General features: G+C 41.0%; 2 protein-coding genes across 2 annotated transcripts; both read left to right on the top strand.

Moving 5' to 3' along the window:
- Positions 1–52: 52 nt before the first annotated feature.
- On the top strand, positions 53–3,326 carry ndufb8 (NADH:ubiquinone oxidoreductase subunit B8). Its single transcript, XM_037080365.1, has 5 exons — positions 53–214; positions 447–573; positions 759–858; positions 1,762–1,917; positions 3,168–3,326. Exons 1-5 carry the CDS (start codon positions 82–84, stop codon positions 3,258–3,260), a joined length of 609 nt encoding a protein of 202 aa, XP_036936260.1. The 5' UTR covers positions 53–81; the 3' UTR covers positions 3,261–3,326.
- A 208-nt stretch (positions 3,327–3,534) lies between these two features.
- On the top strand, positions 3,535–15,964 carry sec31b (SEC31 homolog B, COPII coat complex component). The gene is made up of 25 exons (XM_037081918.1): positions 3,535–3,680; positions 4,408–4,648; positions 4,971–5,172; positions 5,257–5,352; positions 5,682–5,822; positions 6,658–6,800; positions 6,898–6,997; positions 7,082–7,243; positions 7,714–7,866; positions 7,951–8,181; positions 8,276–8,350; positions 8,434–8,526; positions 8,616–8,724; positions 8,814–8,992; positions 9,077–9,203; positions 9,384–9,529; positions 9,837–10,010; positions 10,223–10,369; positions 10,469–10,649; positions 10,740–11,141; positions 11,938–11,996; positions 12,837–12,962; positions 13,065–13,184; positions 13,306–13,377; positions 14,511–15,964. The coding sequence occupies exons 2-25, from the start codon at positions 4,446–4,448 to the stop codon at positions 14,688–14,690; spliced, it is 3,621 nt and encodes a 1,206-aa protein (XP_036937813.1). The 5' UTR covers positions 3,535–3,680; positions 4,408–4,445; the 3' UTR covers positions 14,691–15,964.
- The last annotated feature ends 2,676 nt before the right edge of the window (positions 15,965–18,640 follow it).

Genomic DNA, 18,640 nt, shown 5'->3' with positions numbered 1-18,640 from the left:
CCGTTTAAATACCTCTTGCAGTAAATATTTTGTATGGATTTTAGTTGAGCCTTACGCCAACCCTTACTTCCAAACGTGCGCATGCGTACTACACCGTCTGTCAGACAGCAACGGCCAGTAAACATGGCTGGTGTTGGTTTCCGACGGTGGGCCCAAGCCCTTTCTAAAGGGAAGGGTTCCGGCATTTCAGCCCTTTTGTCGGGATCTAGAGCAGGTCAGTGGTGTCATAGATTTTATTCATACTGTTTAATTAATTTCTCTTGAGATACGTTTGAGAGTTAAAAGTTAAAAGCCTCCAATGGACGTAACCTTGACATGCTAACGCTAGCTTATCCTAGCTATGGCTACTCTGAATGAGGGTGAAGGCGGACATAATGTCACTGTGAGCCCATGAGCTTTATAGTTTAGTCTTGTTTTATTGACATGTGCAATTGTTGGTGTTTCAGCCTCTGGTTCGTCAAAGGATACTGTACTTGGACCGCTCCCGAAGACCCCCGAGGAGATGGCAGCTGCGGCAAAGAAGTACAACTTGAGGCTTGAGGACTATGAACCGTATCCCGACAAAGGCGAGGGGTAAGCTTCATTTTACACAAGGCTGCAGTTCATGGCAGTTCTAACTATCCATTTTCTCTGAGCAGATATCGAAGTACTGTCCAACCCATACATTGTTATGTGTACCAGTTAGTTGTGTGAACAGCCAGTAACAAAGTCTGCACACAAGTGATTGACAACTATGTCTCATTCGTGTGTGTTTGCAGGTTTGGTGATTATCCTAAACTACCAGAAAGATCTCAGGCTGAGAGAGACCCCTGGTACAAGTGGGACCACCCTGACCTGAGGAGGAACTGGGGAGAGCCGGTAAGACACTAAAGAGTTTAGTTCCTGCAGCTGGAAATGCATCTATTTTTGTGATCAGGTGCACACATAAAAGTCAATAAAGCTTCCAGGCACACAAAATAACACAAAATTTGTTTTTATTTTGTATTTAATAACCTGTACACAATGCTCGTACACACACTGAACATTTGTATGGTATCTGTGCAGCCATATGTGGAAAATCTGATTTTTAGAGACAAACACATGGTATCGTAAAAAAGTATCAATCGTGTACAACCATAGGCCAAGCTGATATATGCTGATATATGTCACACATATATCAGTATTGGTGTATATATTAGGTGATAGGTACCAGAATCTTACCGTACAAGGGCTGGCTACACCAGTTTTGCAACGTGCAATGTGATTTTCAACATGAGCTTATTTTAGTATTGCTCAGTTTGACATTTTCACTCACCAAAAAAACAATAGCTATACTTGACCCCTGCATGAACGTGTGAAAGCCCTGTAGGAAATGAGTCATGAGGGAAGCTGCCACCGTTTGGGATCTGTGTGTTTAGCAGTGCTCACAAAGTGCTTTTAATAAATAGTCCCCAGGAATATCAAATATGTCTGCAACAATGTGGAAGCAAAGTCCTTCTAAGTAATATATCTTGTTACCTTGTGTTTTTTTTTTATTTGGTTTTTAAAAAAGCAAGGTGGATATTGGCATTTTTAGTGACGATAACATAAAACGTATTTCATCATCCTCTGTCTTTTGGATATTTAGATAGTATTCAGATCAGCTTGACTGCTCAGTGGTACTTCTTTCTCTGCTCAGGGCAGTGTCACCGTACAAACACCGGTTGACTTTGAAGAAAACAGTAATTGTTATTACGGTTTAAGAGCTGATTGTTAATCACTGATTGTGATTTCTTTTTGTAGATGCCCTGGAATTTCGACATGTACATCAGGAACCGTGTGGATACATCTCCCAGCCCTGTTCCCTGGGCCACAATGTGCAAACAATTGTTTGGTTTCATCGGGTTCATGCTGTTTATGTTCTACCTTGGGGAGGAATTCAAATCTTACCAACCTGTTGTAAGTACAGACCAATGCTCAGATTTAATTTTTTGTAAAAGTACTATTGTGCTGTGAAATGACCTGATAAGTTCAGGCATAGTTTTAAAAAGCAGATGTTTCTTTACCTTGGCTCACCGCTCTGGCTCGTCATGAAGAACTTTCTCTCTTTCTATGGTTTTCACCCACATCCAAAAACTAAATACAGCAACAACAAAACAACTGCAGATCATGTTTTTTTTTCCTCTTCTTGATCAAAATCTGTGCTTTATGTCATTCCTTATCAATTGTCAGAGTAACAGTTGCTGAAATTGAAACTTTACGATGAACTGTGAAGTTTACACAATAGCGGTTGCATTTTAAATGTGTTCACAATTTGTCATTACATTATGCATGTTAGGATAATACACCAGGACCCGTCATCCAAAACATATATGACATTGGACATAGCGTTGAAACGTTTTACTAGATGTGAGGATTACAAAACTAGCCAGAGATCTCTGAAAATGGCCCTCTGTGCTGGATACTCACAGACAAACAAAATTTGAATTGCAAATTATTTGTATGAAGTGGTATTCAGACTTTCAGAACATATTTGCATGTAACATTTTAAAGTCATCTGGCTAACTTGTAACCAGAGACACCCAGCACAGTTAAAGATGGCAAGATTAGATGTTGATTCCTAAAGAGAGAACGTAGTAGACGTAAGGTACAGTAGAATTATTTCCAACTTGTGGAACTTAACTCTTTTACATTAACTGAAATTAAATGCCCTGTTTATTGTATCTACTCTTTATTAAATCCTTCATTTTCTAACCACTGCATTTCACTGATACTAGAATTCTAGTCTGATTCAATACCTTGAAAACTGTCTGAATTTGAAACCATTTTTAATTTGAAAAAAATGACCCAACAGAACATTAGACAGACTGTAGTTAACACAGATATTTGTTTGTTCTGTTTAGAGTTGGCCTGTAAAAATACTGTGTGCATGTGTGTCAACTTGCTGTGTGAGGGAAGTGTGAGAAAGTGCAGCTGGCACATTTGTACTGATACTGCAGAAAATGTGTACTGAAACTCTTTTAAATATCCAGAAGGACTATGTATTCCTATATTGGTATTTTTGACAACACTTGTACTCTAAATCATGCATTTGCAATGTTGTGATCAAGACTGTTTTAATGTAAGGTAGTTCAGTGACAACTATTCATACTTTATTTTCACTTCTTTTTAATATATACATGTTCAGTAAAGCATTTTCTCTCTTCCAGGCACCCAAACAGTATCCCTACAACAACCTGTACCTAGAGAAAGGAGGAGATCCGGAGAAACAACCAGAAGAAGTCAAAAATTATGAAATCTAATGACTTAAAACCAATTCTACTTGTGTAAATATATTTCTGTCAAGAATAAACATGTTAACAGTTACATCCCTTGTTGTGTTGTTTTGTTTACGTATAGAAATAATTTCAGCGTGCCACACAGAGATTAAAATGATTGCATTTTGACTAACAAGTGACAAGAAACATATAAGTATATTTGGAGTCATCGTTATGAATGCAAGTTATGCAGCGGACAAATATGTTTGGGTCAACGTGGAGCGCGGGGTTACCTCAGGCCACTACCTGATGAGAAATGTCCTGGTCGGCTACCGTAGCGTAGTGACAACACAGCAAAGCACTTTGGTCGGAGTCTGCCTGCGGCTAAGCTGCTAGCTTGGCTGATAAGTAGCTACCCGGTTTGTGGTGAATGCGGACGGTCGGGCTGTGATATAGACAGTTGACGTGAGTTGCTTTATAAACCGACATTGTATTTTCTGTCTGCCTTGAAAGTGTCTGATATACAGTGTTTGTTGTTAGTGTTGCAATTTGGTGACATGGGTGGTGGCTGTTAGCTTGTTTGCTAGAGGCTCCGGTTATGCACTGGAACGGCTATGCACTATCGGCTAGATGGAAGCGTTGACATGACATCTCACCTATGTATTGGCATGCATGAGAGAATATCTGACCCTCTAAAACTCTTCCAGCGTTTATTAAGTAATGACTGCAGTCGGATATTCTGTACACTGTTATATTAACTACACGTAGCTAACAGTAAGTGTGTGAAACATCTTTTAAAGAGGTTATTGCGAAATGCTAACGTTAGCTAGCTGCATATCATGTTAGCCTGCGTTAAATTTATTTTCTAACTGGCTTGGGGATAATTTAATGTAAACAACATAACTACATTAACGTCACTACGTTGTCTATAACCCGTGAAGTTGGTACAACATTACGTGTTGTTACATGGATAGAAGCTGGCTGTGTGCTCGAACTGTTAGCTAGCAGTTTCAGGAAATAGTCGGATGCATCTGTCAGTAAGGGTGTCACCCTGTTGGAGCCAAGTTTGAAAGTAGGAATATCTGATTTGTGTCAACAGATTTGTGCATCACACTAACTCAATTAACAATAGTGGTTCATCCACAACCGTTGCTGTCTAAAGATGGGTATTGTGTCTGATTTCGTGGAATAGGTTCGTCTATCCAGGACTTGGAACTAGCAGAGAATAAAATGAGGCTGAAGGAGATCCAGAGGACTGCCCACCAGGCGTGGAGTCCTGCCGGACACCATCCCATCCACCTGGCCTTGGGAACATCAGCACAACAGCTTGATGCCTCCTTCAACACCACAGCTGCCCTGGAGATATTTGAGGTGGATTTTTCTGACCCCTCTCTGGAAATGCAGCTCAAAGGGTCACTACCCACAACAAACAGGTAATTTCTAGAATAAAAGATGCTTTATTTTTTCGGCCACAATTATTTCACACCACTGTCCACATCAGTCGCTGTAAGTGGAGGTGACTTGCCTTTTTCCTTTGATGTAATACTGCTGTATTTTTGTACAGGATGGTCAGTGATTGTCTCACCTTTTTTTTTTTTTTTTTTTTACTAAATACCACAGAAATGGGGCCTGTAATCATGGGAAACCTCTAGTATTCTGGTAGTAATCAGGGTTAATTCTCATCCCGATTTCTGTTGGGTGTCACCACGACACTTAACACATTCAATAATTCTCTGTACTTTTCTTCTTCCGTAGGTTGCACAGTATCGTATGGGTGAATTTTGGAATGGGAGCAGATGGTACTGGAGGGAGACTGGTTGGTGGCAGTGAAAATGGCACATTGACTGTATATAACCCAGAGGTCATAATGAGCGCCGGAGCTGATGCTGATGCTGTAGTGGGACAGTCTGACAAACACACTGGACCTATTCGAGCACTCGATTTTAACCCTTTTCAGGTGAATGTCTGAATTCAAATCTCCTGTCCTTACAGAAAGTTCAAACCAAATACTTGTGGTTAATCTTTGTCAAATTTTCCTCAGAGTAATCTCCTTGCGTCAGGGGCAAATGATTCAGAGATATATATCTGGGATCTGAACAACTTCAGCAGTCCGATGACTCCAGGAGCAAAGACACAGGTGGTGACAAGAAAGATTTGTTTATTTGTTTATGGTTTCCTTCTGAAGTGTTGTGTATGTGTGTGTAACTTCCTTTAGATTATAGTTATTGGTGCCTTGTTACATGGAAATGTCATTTTCTTTTTTATACAAACAGTTGAACTTCACTGAATATATTGATCCTGTATACCTATCAGCAGCTTTCGCTTAAAGGTCATTTAAATTGGTAGCAACAATGTTTGCATGGCACAGCCTTTGTAGTATCAGCATTTGGATATCAGTGATCTGTTTGTCTCAGACAGACAGTAAGGTTTGTTTTGACAGTAACAGCCTTTGTCTCTTGCTTTCAGCCTGCTGAAGACATCAGTGTCGTGTCCTGGAACAGGCAGGTTCAGCACATCCTGGCCTCTGCCAGCCCCAGTGGAAAAGCAGTTGTGTGGGACCTGAGAAAGAATGAACCCATCATCAAGATCAGTGACCACAGCAACAGGGTAAGTGGCTTTTATACAAAACACAGCAAGTCTCGAGTTTCCGTCTTCCAAATTACTGCACCGCTGTGTTTCACAAATCAATCGATAAAGCTCGTCCACCACATTGTTCTGCCACGTTGTCCACTGAACTGCAGTCATAGGCAGAGTTTGCTTGTCAGCCAATCAGCCAAATAATTATGAAACTTGCTAATAGAATTTTGCAATAGGGCTGCACCTGTTTCTCTTATTTATACTTAATTTGTTTTGATAAATACTCGACTATGATTCTGCTGTCCAGTTTCAGTACAGCCTAGCGCGCCCATCCAACACTTAACTCCCGTAACAGCTTTCATCTTTGAGTGCATCTTGTTCAGAGTTCAGTAACAATATCTTGACACACTATGCTGCGTCTCTCTTTCCTGCCTCCTGATATTCCTGACAGCCAAATGGCAGGTCACCTTTGATGGTTACAGCTTGCAGTCTAGACAACTTCTCCAGCATTTAACACCAGAGCCGAGAGCATCTGAAGAGCATCTGCCACTCTTAGTTTCTGTCATCCCTATATATCCATTACCTTAAGTTTTGTATTTAGGTTAAATTATGAAACTAGACTCGGTTTGTGGAAGTTGAAACCCTGCCGAGCTGTCATCATGTGTTGCACTGTGTAGAATGACACAGCAGAAAAACTGACAAATAAGATCAGTCCCACGAGCTTTGTGAATGACGTGAATTGTGAATTTTAGGGTGCAACATTAATTGTGACAAACCTTTTAAAGTCTGTTGTAATAATTTAATGACAAGTTAAAAAATGTTTTGTTGCACCCCGTAGAAACTCTCATCTGCTGTGTGTTTTCAGATGCACTGCTCAGGAATGCTCTGGCATCCTGAAGTGGCCACTCAGTTGGTGTTGGCCTCTGAGGATGATCGACTCCCAGTCATCCAGATGTGGGACCTCCGTTTTGCCACATCACCCCTTAAAGTACTTGAGAACCACACAAGGTGAGGCTTTACTAGTTTGAGTGTCTTTCATATTTCTGTTGTTTGTTTGTTTTTTTTTGCAGAATAAACTGTACCATCTGTTGGTGTTTCCTTACAGGGGAATTCTGTCCATCTCCTGGAGCCAGGCTGACCCTGAGCTCCTGCTGAGTAGTGCTAAAGACAACAGGATCCTCTGCTGGAATCCAAACACTGCAGAGGTATATGACAATGCTGTCTGTTCCACTGTTATCCCTAAATGACCTCACTCATTAGAGTAATTTAATGACAATCCTTCATTTTAGGTAATCTATGAGCTTCCAACAACAAACCAGTGGTGCTTTGATGTCCAATGGTGCCCCAGGAATCCAGCCCTGCTATCTGCCGCCTCATTTGATGGGAGAATCACTGTCTACTCTGTGATGGGAGGGAGCTTGAAGGCTCAGCAGCAAAGCACAGCTGATAAGGTAACTGCTTGTTCCTGTGCATTGTGTTTTATCCCAAATCCTGAGTGCTGAGCGGCATCGTTTGTCCACAAGGTGGTGCTGGTGGAGCAACTGTCAAGGACACATGTACAGAATATAACTATGAATTTGAAATATAGGTATTTTACTGTGTGGATTTTTTTAGATAATTGCCTGAAGAACAGGTGCAATCAATTGTTGTTATTGTTATCATATTCAAATGTCTTTCTTTGACTGCATAATGGTCTTAAACTCAAAGCGAAACTGTTAGATACAGTGGAAGACTAAGAACCGAAGACAAAGACCTAAAGATATTTACGTTAGAGAAGCTAGAACCAGTATAAATTTGACATTTTGCCAAACCAGTTATCAAGAGAGTTGCAGATTAATTTTCTGTTGATTAATTGACTAATTGTTTGAGCTCTCCTCTAAAGATTTTAATTGTTTTAACATTTAACATTCTTATTTAACAGATCTCCTCCTCGTTTGACACCATGGATCCCTTCGGTACAGGGCAGGTGCTGCCTCCCCTGCAAGTTCCTCAGTCTACATTGCAGGACACCATAGTCCCCCCACTAAAGAAGCCTCCGAAGTGGGTGCGCAGGCCAGTGGGGGCCTCCTTTGCTGTAAGTGATATTTTATAGGCATGTTAATGGAACTGGTGAATAATTTCCTTTAAGACTCATGTGTTGTTGTGTTTATTTCCCCAGTTTGGTGGAAAACTGATAACCTTCGAGAATCCCAAGCTGGCTCCAGTGCAGAGCCCTCAGCCCGTCCCCAGACAGGTCTTTGTGAGCCAGGTTACCACGGAGACAGAGTTCCTCCAGCGCTCCAGGGAGCTGCAGGCAGCGCTGCAGTCGGGCTCCTTCAACAACTACTGCCAGGCCAAGATTCAGAACGCCAAGTCCGATGCTGAGCAGGACATATGGAAGTTCCTTCTGGTCGGGCCTCACATCCATATTTAGACACAACATCAAATCTTCTGTCCGTGTAGTGTTGTTTTATTTTGAGCTCATTCTCTTTCTCTGTCTATAGGTGAACTTTGAGGATGAAGCTCGTATTAAATTCCTCAGGCTTTTGGGTTTCAGCAAAGATGACTTGGAGAAAAAGGTAGCTGCAAGTTGGCATCCATCACATATATGTAACCGTGACTCATATTCTGTCTAAGCTGATTAAGTATTTTATTTGCTCAGATTTCAAAATGTCTGGGGAAGAGTTTTCAGCACAACGGTCACGGAGTCGATGCCAAAGATCTGGCAGAGAAGATGCAGCGACTCTCCACTGAGGTCTGCACACACACAGAAAAAGTATATTTTGCATGTCTAGTTTTTGCAGGCTGTGCTTGGTATGAACTATCTTTTTCTTATTTTTCCAGAGGACTGAAGAAGCAACTGATGCTAGAACTTCAGGTTCTGTTTCACCAGCAGACTTCTTTAGTCACACTCCGCAGGAAAACTCAAACTTCCAGATCCCTGTGTCATGTGGTAAAAAACCCTCACTTAATTATGTGATTAAAACAATTTATCTCTGGAAAGTTATCTTGCCAGTAACCACAGCTTGTGTCCTTTTGAAGATACCGATGGTTTGATAAGCCAGGCGCTGCTGGTGGGTAACTTCGAGGGAGCTGTGGATCTGTGTCTGAACGACGGCCGTTACGCTGAAGCCATCCTGCTGTCTATCAGCGGAGGAGAGGAGCTGCTCAAGAAGACCCAGCAAAAATACCTGAGCAAGCAAAAGAACAGCATTTCAATGGTAGCAGTCTGTATGAATCCTTGTTGTTCATGGGGAATTATTGAAATAGCATGTTATGGTAATTTAATTTGTCCCCAACTGCAGCTCATCTCCTCAGTGGTGACCCAGAACTGGAGGGACATAGTGCAAAGCTGCGAGTTGGACAATTGGAAGGAGGCTCTTGCTGCTCTGCTGACATACGCTCACCCTGAAGAGTTCGCCCGCCTGTGCGGTAGGTCTCGCTCAAGTGTAGCAGCATGTTGATCATGCTGCAACTTGCCTTTCTTCCAGGAGAACTGTACCATCTCAGTACTTGTTTAACTTGCTGAATAACCTTTCTGTCGATACGCAACCCCCCCCCCGGTATAATCTTGGCTTTCCCTTCTGTCTCATTATGAATTCTTGTTGGTAGATACCCTGGGAGGCCGGTTGGAGCACGAGAAGTCAGAGAAGCGCTGTCTGCAGGCCTGTCTGTGTTACATCTGCTCGGGGAACATTGAGAAGCTCGTAGAGTGCTGGGCCTCGCAGAGAGAAAGCTCTACCCCTCTTGGTCTAGAGGTATAAACTTTGTTAGGTTTGGTCTTTGTGAAACTGTTGCACCAAGCATATTAATTGTGAGCATAAAATCTGAAAATGAACACCAAGTAGAGAAGAAAAAAGGTTCATGGTAATTATTGATTCCTCTCTCTTATGTGTCGAGGTAGGAATGGTTGCTTGTACTGACGTGCAGAACCGGTGTAACAGTCTGAGGAGAACTTTCACTTACACAGTTCTATCTGTTGTACATGCAATTTGCTGTTGTAGCCCAAAGGCAAGATCATATCAGTCACAACATGTTTTCTTGTTTTTTTTTTTTCTTTTTCAGGATCTGGTGGAAAAAGTAATGATGCTGCGTAAGTCAATCGAACGTCTCCGCAACAGCGAGGTGGCAGTCCAGAGCCCCATCCTGGCAGAGAAGCTGACCTGCTATGCTGGCATACTGGCTGCAGAGGGCAGTCTGGCCACTGCCATGACCTACCTGCCTGAAAACACAGACCAAGTAAGAAGCACATTCTTTAACCCAACTACAAAACCCAGCAAGAATACAGTTGCTCCATTTGGTTTGCTATTAATACTCAGGATGCAACAAGGTGTCAGACCTTTAGCGGCGACTTTTTTTCAGAAACTTTTACAGATTTGATTGACATCTTTGACTGACAACCTCCTTGTTTCTCGCTGCACATAATAACTAACTTTGTTGTGTCCACGCAGCCTGGGATCATGATGCTGAGAGACAGACTGTTCCACGCTCAGGGAGAGGCTCCTGTTGGACAGCAGCCTCCAAACTCCTTCAACAGAGCCAATGTGTCCACAGCCAAGCCTGCTCCTGCTGCCGCTGCACCGAAAGCACAAATCATGGTATGAATATATTCTTTAGTGAGATTATATTCCTGTGGTATTATGGATGCTTAAACTCTTCTCTTAAAACACAGTGTTAATTCTTTTTTCCAACCGTAGAGTGAATATCAGCCTTCCGCTCCTGCCCAGCAGCAGCCTCCTTTGCCATCGGTTTTTACTCCACAACCTGCCCCCACCAACACCAGGCCTGGTCTGCCACCTTCTTCTCATGTACTGCCACCCAGTGCGACCCGCCCTGCCATGAGGCCTTCCTACCCCCAACATCCTGCTCCGGCTCCAGGTTTGACGTGGTTTAATTGTATCCTGCTAATGTAAGGCTGATTTGATTGAATGCTCAATGATCAATTGTACGCCCCATGTCCTTCCCCAGGATTCCTTCCTCATCAGCCATTCCACCAGCCCCAGCCGATGCTCATTGGCGGACCCTCAGCCTATCCTCCTCCAGGTCCTCCTATGTCAGCTGCTAACTTATCAGGACCTCCTCTACAGCCTTCATCTTCAACCCCTGGAGGGATGCCCCCTATGCCCAGCCCCGGGGTGCCACCGACAAGCTTCATGCCAACTACCTCTATACCGTCAGGCCCCATGCCACCCAGCTCCCAACCGGGAGCCCCAGTTCCCATGTACCCAGGGGGCCTCCACAGCCAGGGTCCTGCACCCCCCATGGCATCTGGTCCCTATGCTCCTATGGGGTCAGGGTATCCACAGGGAGGCCCCGGTGCTCCTGCTGTGAAGCCGTTCGCAGCCCCTGCCGTCGCTCCTCCCCCCACAGGTAAACGATCCCTTTGTGTATTCTTGGATAATGACAGATCTTCACATGTTAAATGGAATCTGTTGCTAATGTTTATTGAGTCCTGTTCAGCTGTCCACCTCATTTGACTTGCAGGATACTTTCCCTGGCTGAATTCCCAGTGTGACCTCGAAGGTGACAGGTGTTAGGGTTGGATATGCATTGAAACACACACTTGAGTGACCCGAAAACACCTGTAAAATACAATATAATGCAGTACAACATCCCTTACATTAGATCATAGAGTTTCTATATTGTTCTGGTCACTCAGTGTGTATTTGGTGGTGTTTGCCTGTGCTGCTATAAGCTTTAGGGAAATTCTAGAGAGATGATTTGTTCTGTTTGTATGTTGGGTTGCAGGCTTGACTCAAGATTATGTAGGTTTTTTATTGCGGATCATAAAGGTTCTGGCACTTTAAAGAGAACATACGCTTCCTATATTGATGTAGCAAATTAAGAATTATATAACACATTTTACAACATGTTTGAGCTCAAAAAAGCTATACGAGATGCTTTTAATCATTCGGCACTGGTGTATTGTTTTGCTGTTGAGTGATGATGAGGATGCTGCCTGAAGATTTTTGCCACATCTGCTGAAACTGCTGTGATTCATGGCTTGATGACATGTTTACACTTCAGGCTTTTTAGCCACATAGACTAACCTTTGCTTCAAGAGATTGTCTTGTTTAGACAATCTTTGTCTGCTTGAGTGTGACTACAGGAATAAAAATGATGGCAGTTTCATGCTAAACCCTTCTCTTCCCTCCTCTGAATTTAGGACCCCAGGAAGGCTGGAATGACCCACCAGCAGTGCGAGGTGGACCCAGGAAGAAGAAGGTACTCCTGCTTCTATCGTTATCAGAATTGGAGCTTATGCCCTCAATGTCAATATTTCTCTGTCGTATCAAACATGATGTGGAATGGTATTGTAAGGTATTGTATTTAAGTTAGGAATTGCAGTATTGTGACACCACATCTGTTTACTCGTGGTCTCTTTATTTCTGTAGATTTGATCAATTAGGTTTCTGCTATCATTTGAAGCTTTTATTAAAGAGTTGTATGTATTTATTACAACTTCTCTGCTTATATGCTATCTAGTATTTATGGTAATAATTATAAAAATGATCAGCCAAATACCAGTTTGTCTTTCCATATGTGTTTTTTCTCCTAAACACAAATATGTGGATTTTCTTTATCATTTAAATTGGCTTGAAATACTCAATCTTTCCACTTGCCCTCTGGTAACTGCAGCAGTACCCCATGGGTTTCAACTACCGCTACTTGGGATTCACTGCTCTAAAATATATGGTATACATGTGTAATAGTACTGCCCATAAAGAGTTCACTTCAATAATTTAGTGTGTCATTAATTTTTTAAGCTCCACTGATAAATGTTGTATGAAAAACAAGAACACTACATGTATTGTGTAAGATGTTGTGCTTAGGGACAGATCCACAGAGAATTAAGGTTCCATTCTCATTAACTTAATTTCCAGCAGCAGAGGGCGGATGTTGTCGGCAAACAAACCCTCCGCCTGTTCAACACCAGAAAGCAGAAGTTAGCAATTAGCTAAATATGTCTTCAAGTGGCAAGAAAATTCAACTGACAAAAGCTTGATTGATACGTCAAATCTAACCGATTTGTTTCGGATGTGTCTTCCTGTTGTGTGATCCCAGGTCCCTGACAACTACACCCCACCGGCCCCCATCACAGCCCCTGTAATGGGATTCCCTGTGGAGGCCCCTCAGCCCCACGACCATGCCCAAGTCCCTCCTGGAGCCCCCCAGGAGCCCAGCGTGCAGGTTGGTATGCGACAAGGGGACGTTGTCTGAATTCTCAACAGCAATGCGCACAACAAATGTAAACACCTTGTGTTTGTTTTTTTCTCCCTTGTTTCCCCTCAGCTCCTCCAGCAGCTGCCAGCAGAGAGGGTGGAGCAGAAAGAAATCCCAGCTGAACACATGGTCCTCAAATCCACCTTTGACAGCCTGGTGCAGCGCTGCCAGCTAGCAGCAAGAGACCCAGTAAGTGTTGTTATATGTGTACTTGGCTGCATGTAATAAAGCTTGTATTAATTGATGGGGGAAAAAGGGAAGAATTTGGCTGTTATTGAATAGAAGATAACCACAAATGTTTCCTCCTCAGCAAACAAAAAGGAAGCTTGATGATGCAGCCAAACGTTTGGGATTCCTGTATGACAAGCTGAGAGAGCAGTCGGTAAGAAATGATTAAATTATTATCAAACAAGGTTATCATCATGCTGCAAAAGCATCAGATAGACTGTAAAGATCTGTTTTTAGCCTTGTGGTGAAGTTAGAGTGCTTTCGGCAGGACGTTCATATAAAAATGCTCCTGTTATCTTAATCAAAATGACAATAATGTGACATTTCTTCTAAAATGCTTGTATTTATTACCATCAAGTCTGCTCAGTGCCCACAAGCAGTGATGAATTTGAAACTTAAAGGACCTTTTTAAATCAGAAAAAACTGAGAAACCAATCTGCTAACATCAGTAAAATTCTTCAGAAATATAATATTAAGCTTCAGGGAGAACAAGTTGAAAAAAACACATGAAAAGACACAAGTGAGGCCATTGTTTAAACCGCCATCCAGTAACTGCATCAATTACTGGATGAGATACAGCGGAATTGGTCTTGTCACTTCAGGAGGTGATAGGTCGATCATCATGTTGTATGATCGGAAAGTCATGGAAAAAAAAATAAAGTGTTGGGGCAAACAGCCCAGTTAGATGCAATCAAGTGCCTGAATGCAAGAAGAAACTTCAGGTTAAACTGAAGTTAGTTTGTTAATCTCCAGCTGGAGTTACTCAAGAACTGGTGATCAGCATTTTCCAAAGTTTTCTGACATTTTATAGCCCAAAATTCAGAATTTGTTTCATTAGTATACAAGCGCACAAGATGGGACAAGAATAATATTACATATGAAAAATAAATCTAGAAAATTATATGCACATGTACGTGTATGTATGTATGTATGTATGTATATATATATATATATATATATATATATATATATATATATATATATATATATATATATATATATATATATATATATATATATATACATACATACATACATACATACATACATACATACATATATACATATATATATATATATATATATATATATATATATATATATATATATATATATATATATATATATATTATATTATATTATATTATATTATATTATATTATATACAGGTCTTTTATGAGGATTTACAATCATTTGAAATGATGGAGAAAGTGAGATGTGTAACATATGGAAGTAAAAGGGTGGTGCATAGTAACCTGTGCCATTTCTTCCTCGCCAATCTCGTAGCTCTCTCACAACATCCTGAATGGTCTGCATGAGATCAGCCGCTGCGTGGCGAGCCAGAACTACCAGCGGGGCCTGGAGGTCCACACCCAGGTGGTCAGCAGCAGCAACTTCAGCGAGATCTCTGCCTTCATGCCCATCCTCAAAGTGGTCATGACCATCGCCAACAAGCTGGGCGTGTAACCCACCCGCTGGGACACCACGAGCCCACACTTCAGTGTTATCATATTGTTATATATGTATTTATTTTTCTCTCTTTTTTTTTTTTTTGACCTGATGACGTGCTTTGATAATGAGAATAAGTACTGATTATATTGCAGATTGTGGTCTTCATCACTCCCTCCTGGAGGTAGTCGGGGCAGCGAGGTGGATTTTTTTGTAGATTAATGTCGATGTTGCTGTGGTAATTTTTTGCGATAAGATGAATGTATTCTGAAAGTCGTGATTCTGTGTAAATTCAAACAGTCAATGCAAAATGTGAAATCAAGCGGTGCAAAGTTTGAATGAAGGCGGTGTTTGGAGATGTAAGTGCATCTTCACAGTCCACACTCAAATGCATATAGATTTTTCATCTCAGTTCAGCAAAATAAACATGGAAACAGATTTGAATGCATGCAGTGCTCCAGCTGCAGGAAAACAAAACATTCTGGGACTTTGCAACTCCTTCGTCCACTGTGGGGGGTGATAATAAAGTCTGGGTTGCGCTTACTATCTACTGTCAGTGTAGTTTGTACGAGAGAGAAACGGACTCTTTTTATCATTTCAAAACAAGCATCATTTGTAAAGACTGTAACATAGATACTGATTGTTCTCTTCACCTGCTGTAACAGATTGTGGCTAGTTAACGGTGCCATGAGGCGGTGTTGGGCCAAAGCACTGATGAAGACGGCGATTGTCAAAGTTTACTCTCTTTTCTGTCAGCCCCTAGTTGCATATTGTTATTTCCTGTTTGCTTGCGTGAATGACTGAATCTTACTTCCTCTCTTTTTTTTTTTTTTTTGCATCAGTACGCATGTCTCCCCACGTTTTAACCCCTTCCCCCTCACTGCTGAGTTCACATGGCAGCTCATGGACAAAAAAAATTTATTTATGTTGAACTGCGAGTGAACCGACACTCACCTTTTCCACCCCAGCCACATCTTCCTGCTTTTGTAACTCCAGATTACTTTTTTTTTTTTTTTTTTAGAAATCGTATTTGTTTTAGATTAGATCAACATGACAATGACGGAAACAAAAACAAACAAAAAAGAAAAATGAACTGAAAATTGAAAAAAAGAAACATGGTATTCTGAGGTTCTGTAGCTGGACGTCAAGCTGGAGCGTTTGGTGTATCACGGCAGCAGAAGGCAGTGAAGTGCCTCGGCGTGCTCATTTTGGTTGCACAGATATTTATACAATCCATGTCGCTTATTTTACTCATTGCGGTATCTTTTATTCAAATAAAGTTTCATTTCAAAGGTTGTGAGACTCGGATTATTTCATGTGAACGTAATGACTCGTGAATTTGTCATATATGAGTTACATATTGGTCGCAACTAATGGCTTTGTTGATGGGTAAATGACATTTTCTCTGTCTTAAACTATGAACTTCTGCTATGGCCTTTCTGGAAAGTGGGCAACCTGTGACCCTGTTTTTTTTTTTATCATTATTTCTAATGTTAATAATTAACTTCTTAGAAAGTAAGAAGAAATTCAATTAGTTCAAATAGAAGAGCATACATTTTCAGCCTATTTTCAAACCTTTTTTTCTATTTCTTAGGCAAATGCAATGAGACATGCTCTGTATGTATATAGACTAATTCACATATGTCATTGGTCAGTTTTACATTATGAACGCCACTCAGATGTTGCTTCTGGTTTGGATATGGTCCATTGAACAGGTTTGGTTTATAACTAAAAAGCATTAGTAAATGATTGATTAGTAAAGCTTTTGGTTCAGATTTTTTATTTATTTATTTATTTTTTTGGGAAAGGCACCTCTTTAGAAACTCATTCATAAAGTGTTTTCAGAGATTCCCAGGGTTTTATTTCACATGTGACTTCACAGATTTCTTGTGCGGTTTTCTCTTTGTTTTGTAGGTGTATATGATCTTTTTCTTTGAGATAGAAAGGGGGGATGGAGTCATGGGCCTGGTTCTAGGCATGGGCACGGGGGGCAGTGCGCTCCCAAATGCTTCGGCTGCCCCACCAAACCGACCCTGCTTCATTACGGAAAAAAAAAGTATATTCAAATATATAGAGATGCCACCTGTCCTGTTTTTCCCAGAATTTTCTCTTTTTTCAACAGCCACAACAAACATAACATTATAAGATATTAGAGACATTTTCTTATTTATGACTGATCAGAATATCATGCCACTGACCTCCCCATGCAATTCCCATGAGCGTGATTGACTCAGAATCAGAATCAGACCTTTACTGGTCCTGCAAACGAGGATATCTGCGTGTCACAACAGTCTAATCAATACACATTAATCAATGTACAAAATAAACAATATCTAATAAAAAGGTAAGAAATAGATTCTTACAGACTCGGGCACTAGTACATCATCATTCACATTTAATTTAATTAATTTTATGGTAAAAGTACAGAACAGAAATCAGTAACACTTAAACTGAGGTGTCCAAATTACCTGAATGCACCTAATTACAATATTAAAGTAATGTAACTTGATTACAATCAATTAGTTTTGGATTAATAACAAATGAAGACCAGAGAAATGAAATATCAATTTTAAAAAAGTAGCTTTTTGTGTATCCTTTTAACAAGTGTTTATCTATGTTTGTTCTTTTAATTTATATTTTAACATTTGACAAGAGAAGTTACAGTAAATATGATGCAGTTGAGTTTCTCCAGCAGGGACTCAAAGGATAAAAGCAGTTTCTCTGAACATAGAGCTCCTCCCACTCTACAGACAGAGCTAAACAACTTTGAAGGGTTTCAGGATTCTCTGGTTGAAATGACGTAAACCACGTCAAATAAGTCCAGCCCACAGGTTTTCTGACCAATCCATGTGGTGCCCGCCAAAAGGGGGCGGTCTAGCTCGATTCCCGCGTGAAATTAGCGCATTTCCCTCCAAAAAGTTAGATGTGTATATATGCAGCTGACTGATCTTCACTCTGGTCTCTTCTCTGAGGACGTGAACACGGTGAGTAAACTGTTCTGTACGAATCTGCTTTAAGTGTCCAGTTACCTGCTCATTACAGGTGTTTTCATGTCTGTGTGGGAGGTGTACAGATAGTTAATATATATTGATCTCAGGTAATAAGCCAAAGTGATGTTCCTTCACATATCAGCAGCTCAACATAGTAACTACCTGCATGGTGTCTCAGCCCAGTATGTGCGGGTTAAAATGGAGCCAGGCTCCCTGTCGGTGAGGTTTGTTTCTACCTCAAATGTTTCTGAAATAAGTCTGAACAGAAATTGAAGATGTCTCATTTAACTGTTCAGTGATGAGATAAATTCGGCTGGAACATAATCTTTTAATTACAGCTAGTTAAATCCTTGATGGACGTTGTGTTTTGTTCCAGGCACCAAACTCCATTGTGATTTTGGTCGTTTTTATCTCTGCCATGTTAACTACATGAATAATGCACAGTTAACTAAACTTTGGTCACTATCTAAAAACAAGAAGGTAGTTTCGGTAAAGTCGGCATGAAGTATTTTTAATTTATTTGTTATCTAGAACAGCATGAAAGCTGTTTAGCTAATGTTGTACTGTTCAGTAGCTAGCTGACTTAAAGTTGTTGCAGATGCACTGCAGGTTTGGGAAACACGTTAGCAGCGGCCCAGCTGCCTTTATTAACGGGTACTGACACTATAACGAGCTTCTAAAGATGTCTGAGTCATTTAATCGTCGTGTTTTTACAGACAGGTTTGCATGTTAGCTAACATGTGTGTCTGTTGGAGAGTGTTAGCTTGAAGGCATTATCCTGCTGTGTGATGTTAACTTGTTAAAACTAGCATCTTTACAGCTGAATATCTGAGTATAGCACAGTTAGCTAACAGGCTCCAAGTGTTGTGTTTATAATGTCTGAGTAGCATCTAGAAGGTTATTTTGAGCAGCTGAAGTAGTTTATACACACAATATGCAGCCTCATTGTAATCTGCACAGAATGTATTCAGTGTGTTT

Source organism: Acanthopagrus latus, chromosome 20 (assembly GCF_904848185.1).
Source record: "Acanthopagrus latus isolate v.2019 chromosome 20, fAcaLat1.1, whole genome shotgun sequence".
Lineage (NCBI taxonomy): Eukaryota > Metazoa > Chordata > Actinopteri > Spariformes > Sparidae > Acanthopagrus > Acanthopagrus latus.
The sequence above is the reverse complement of the archived record's forward strand: the minus strand, read 5'-3'. Positions and strand labels throughout refer to the sequence as shown.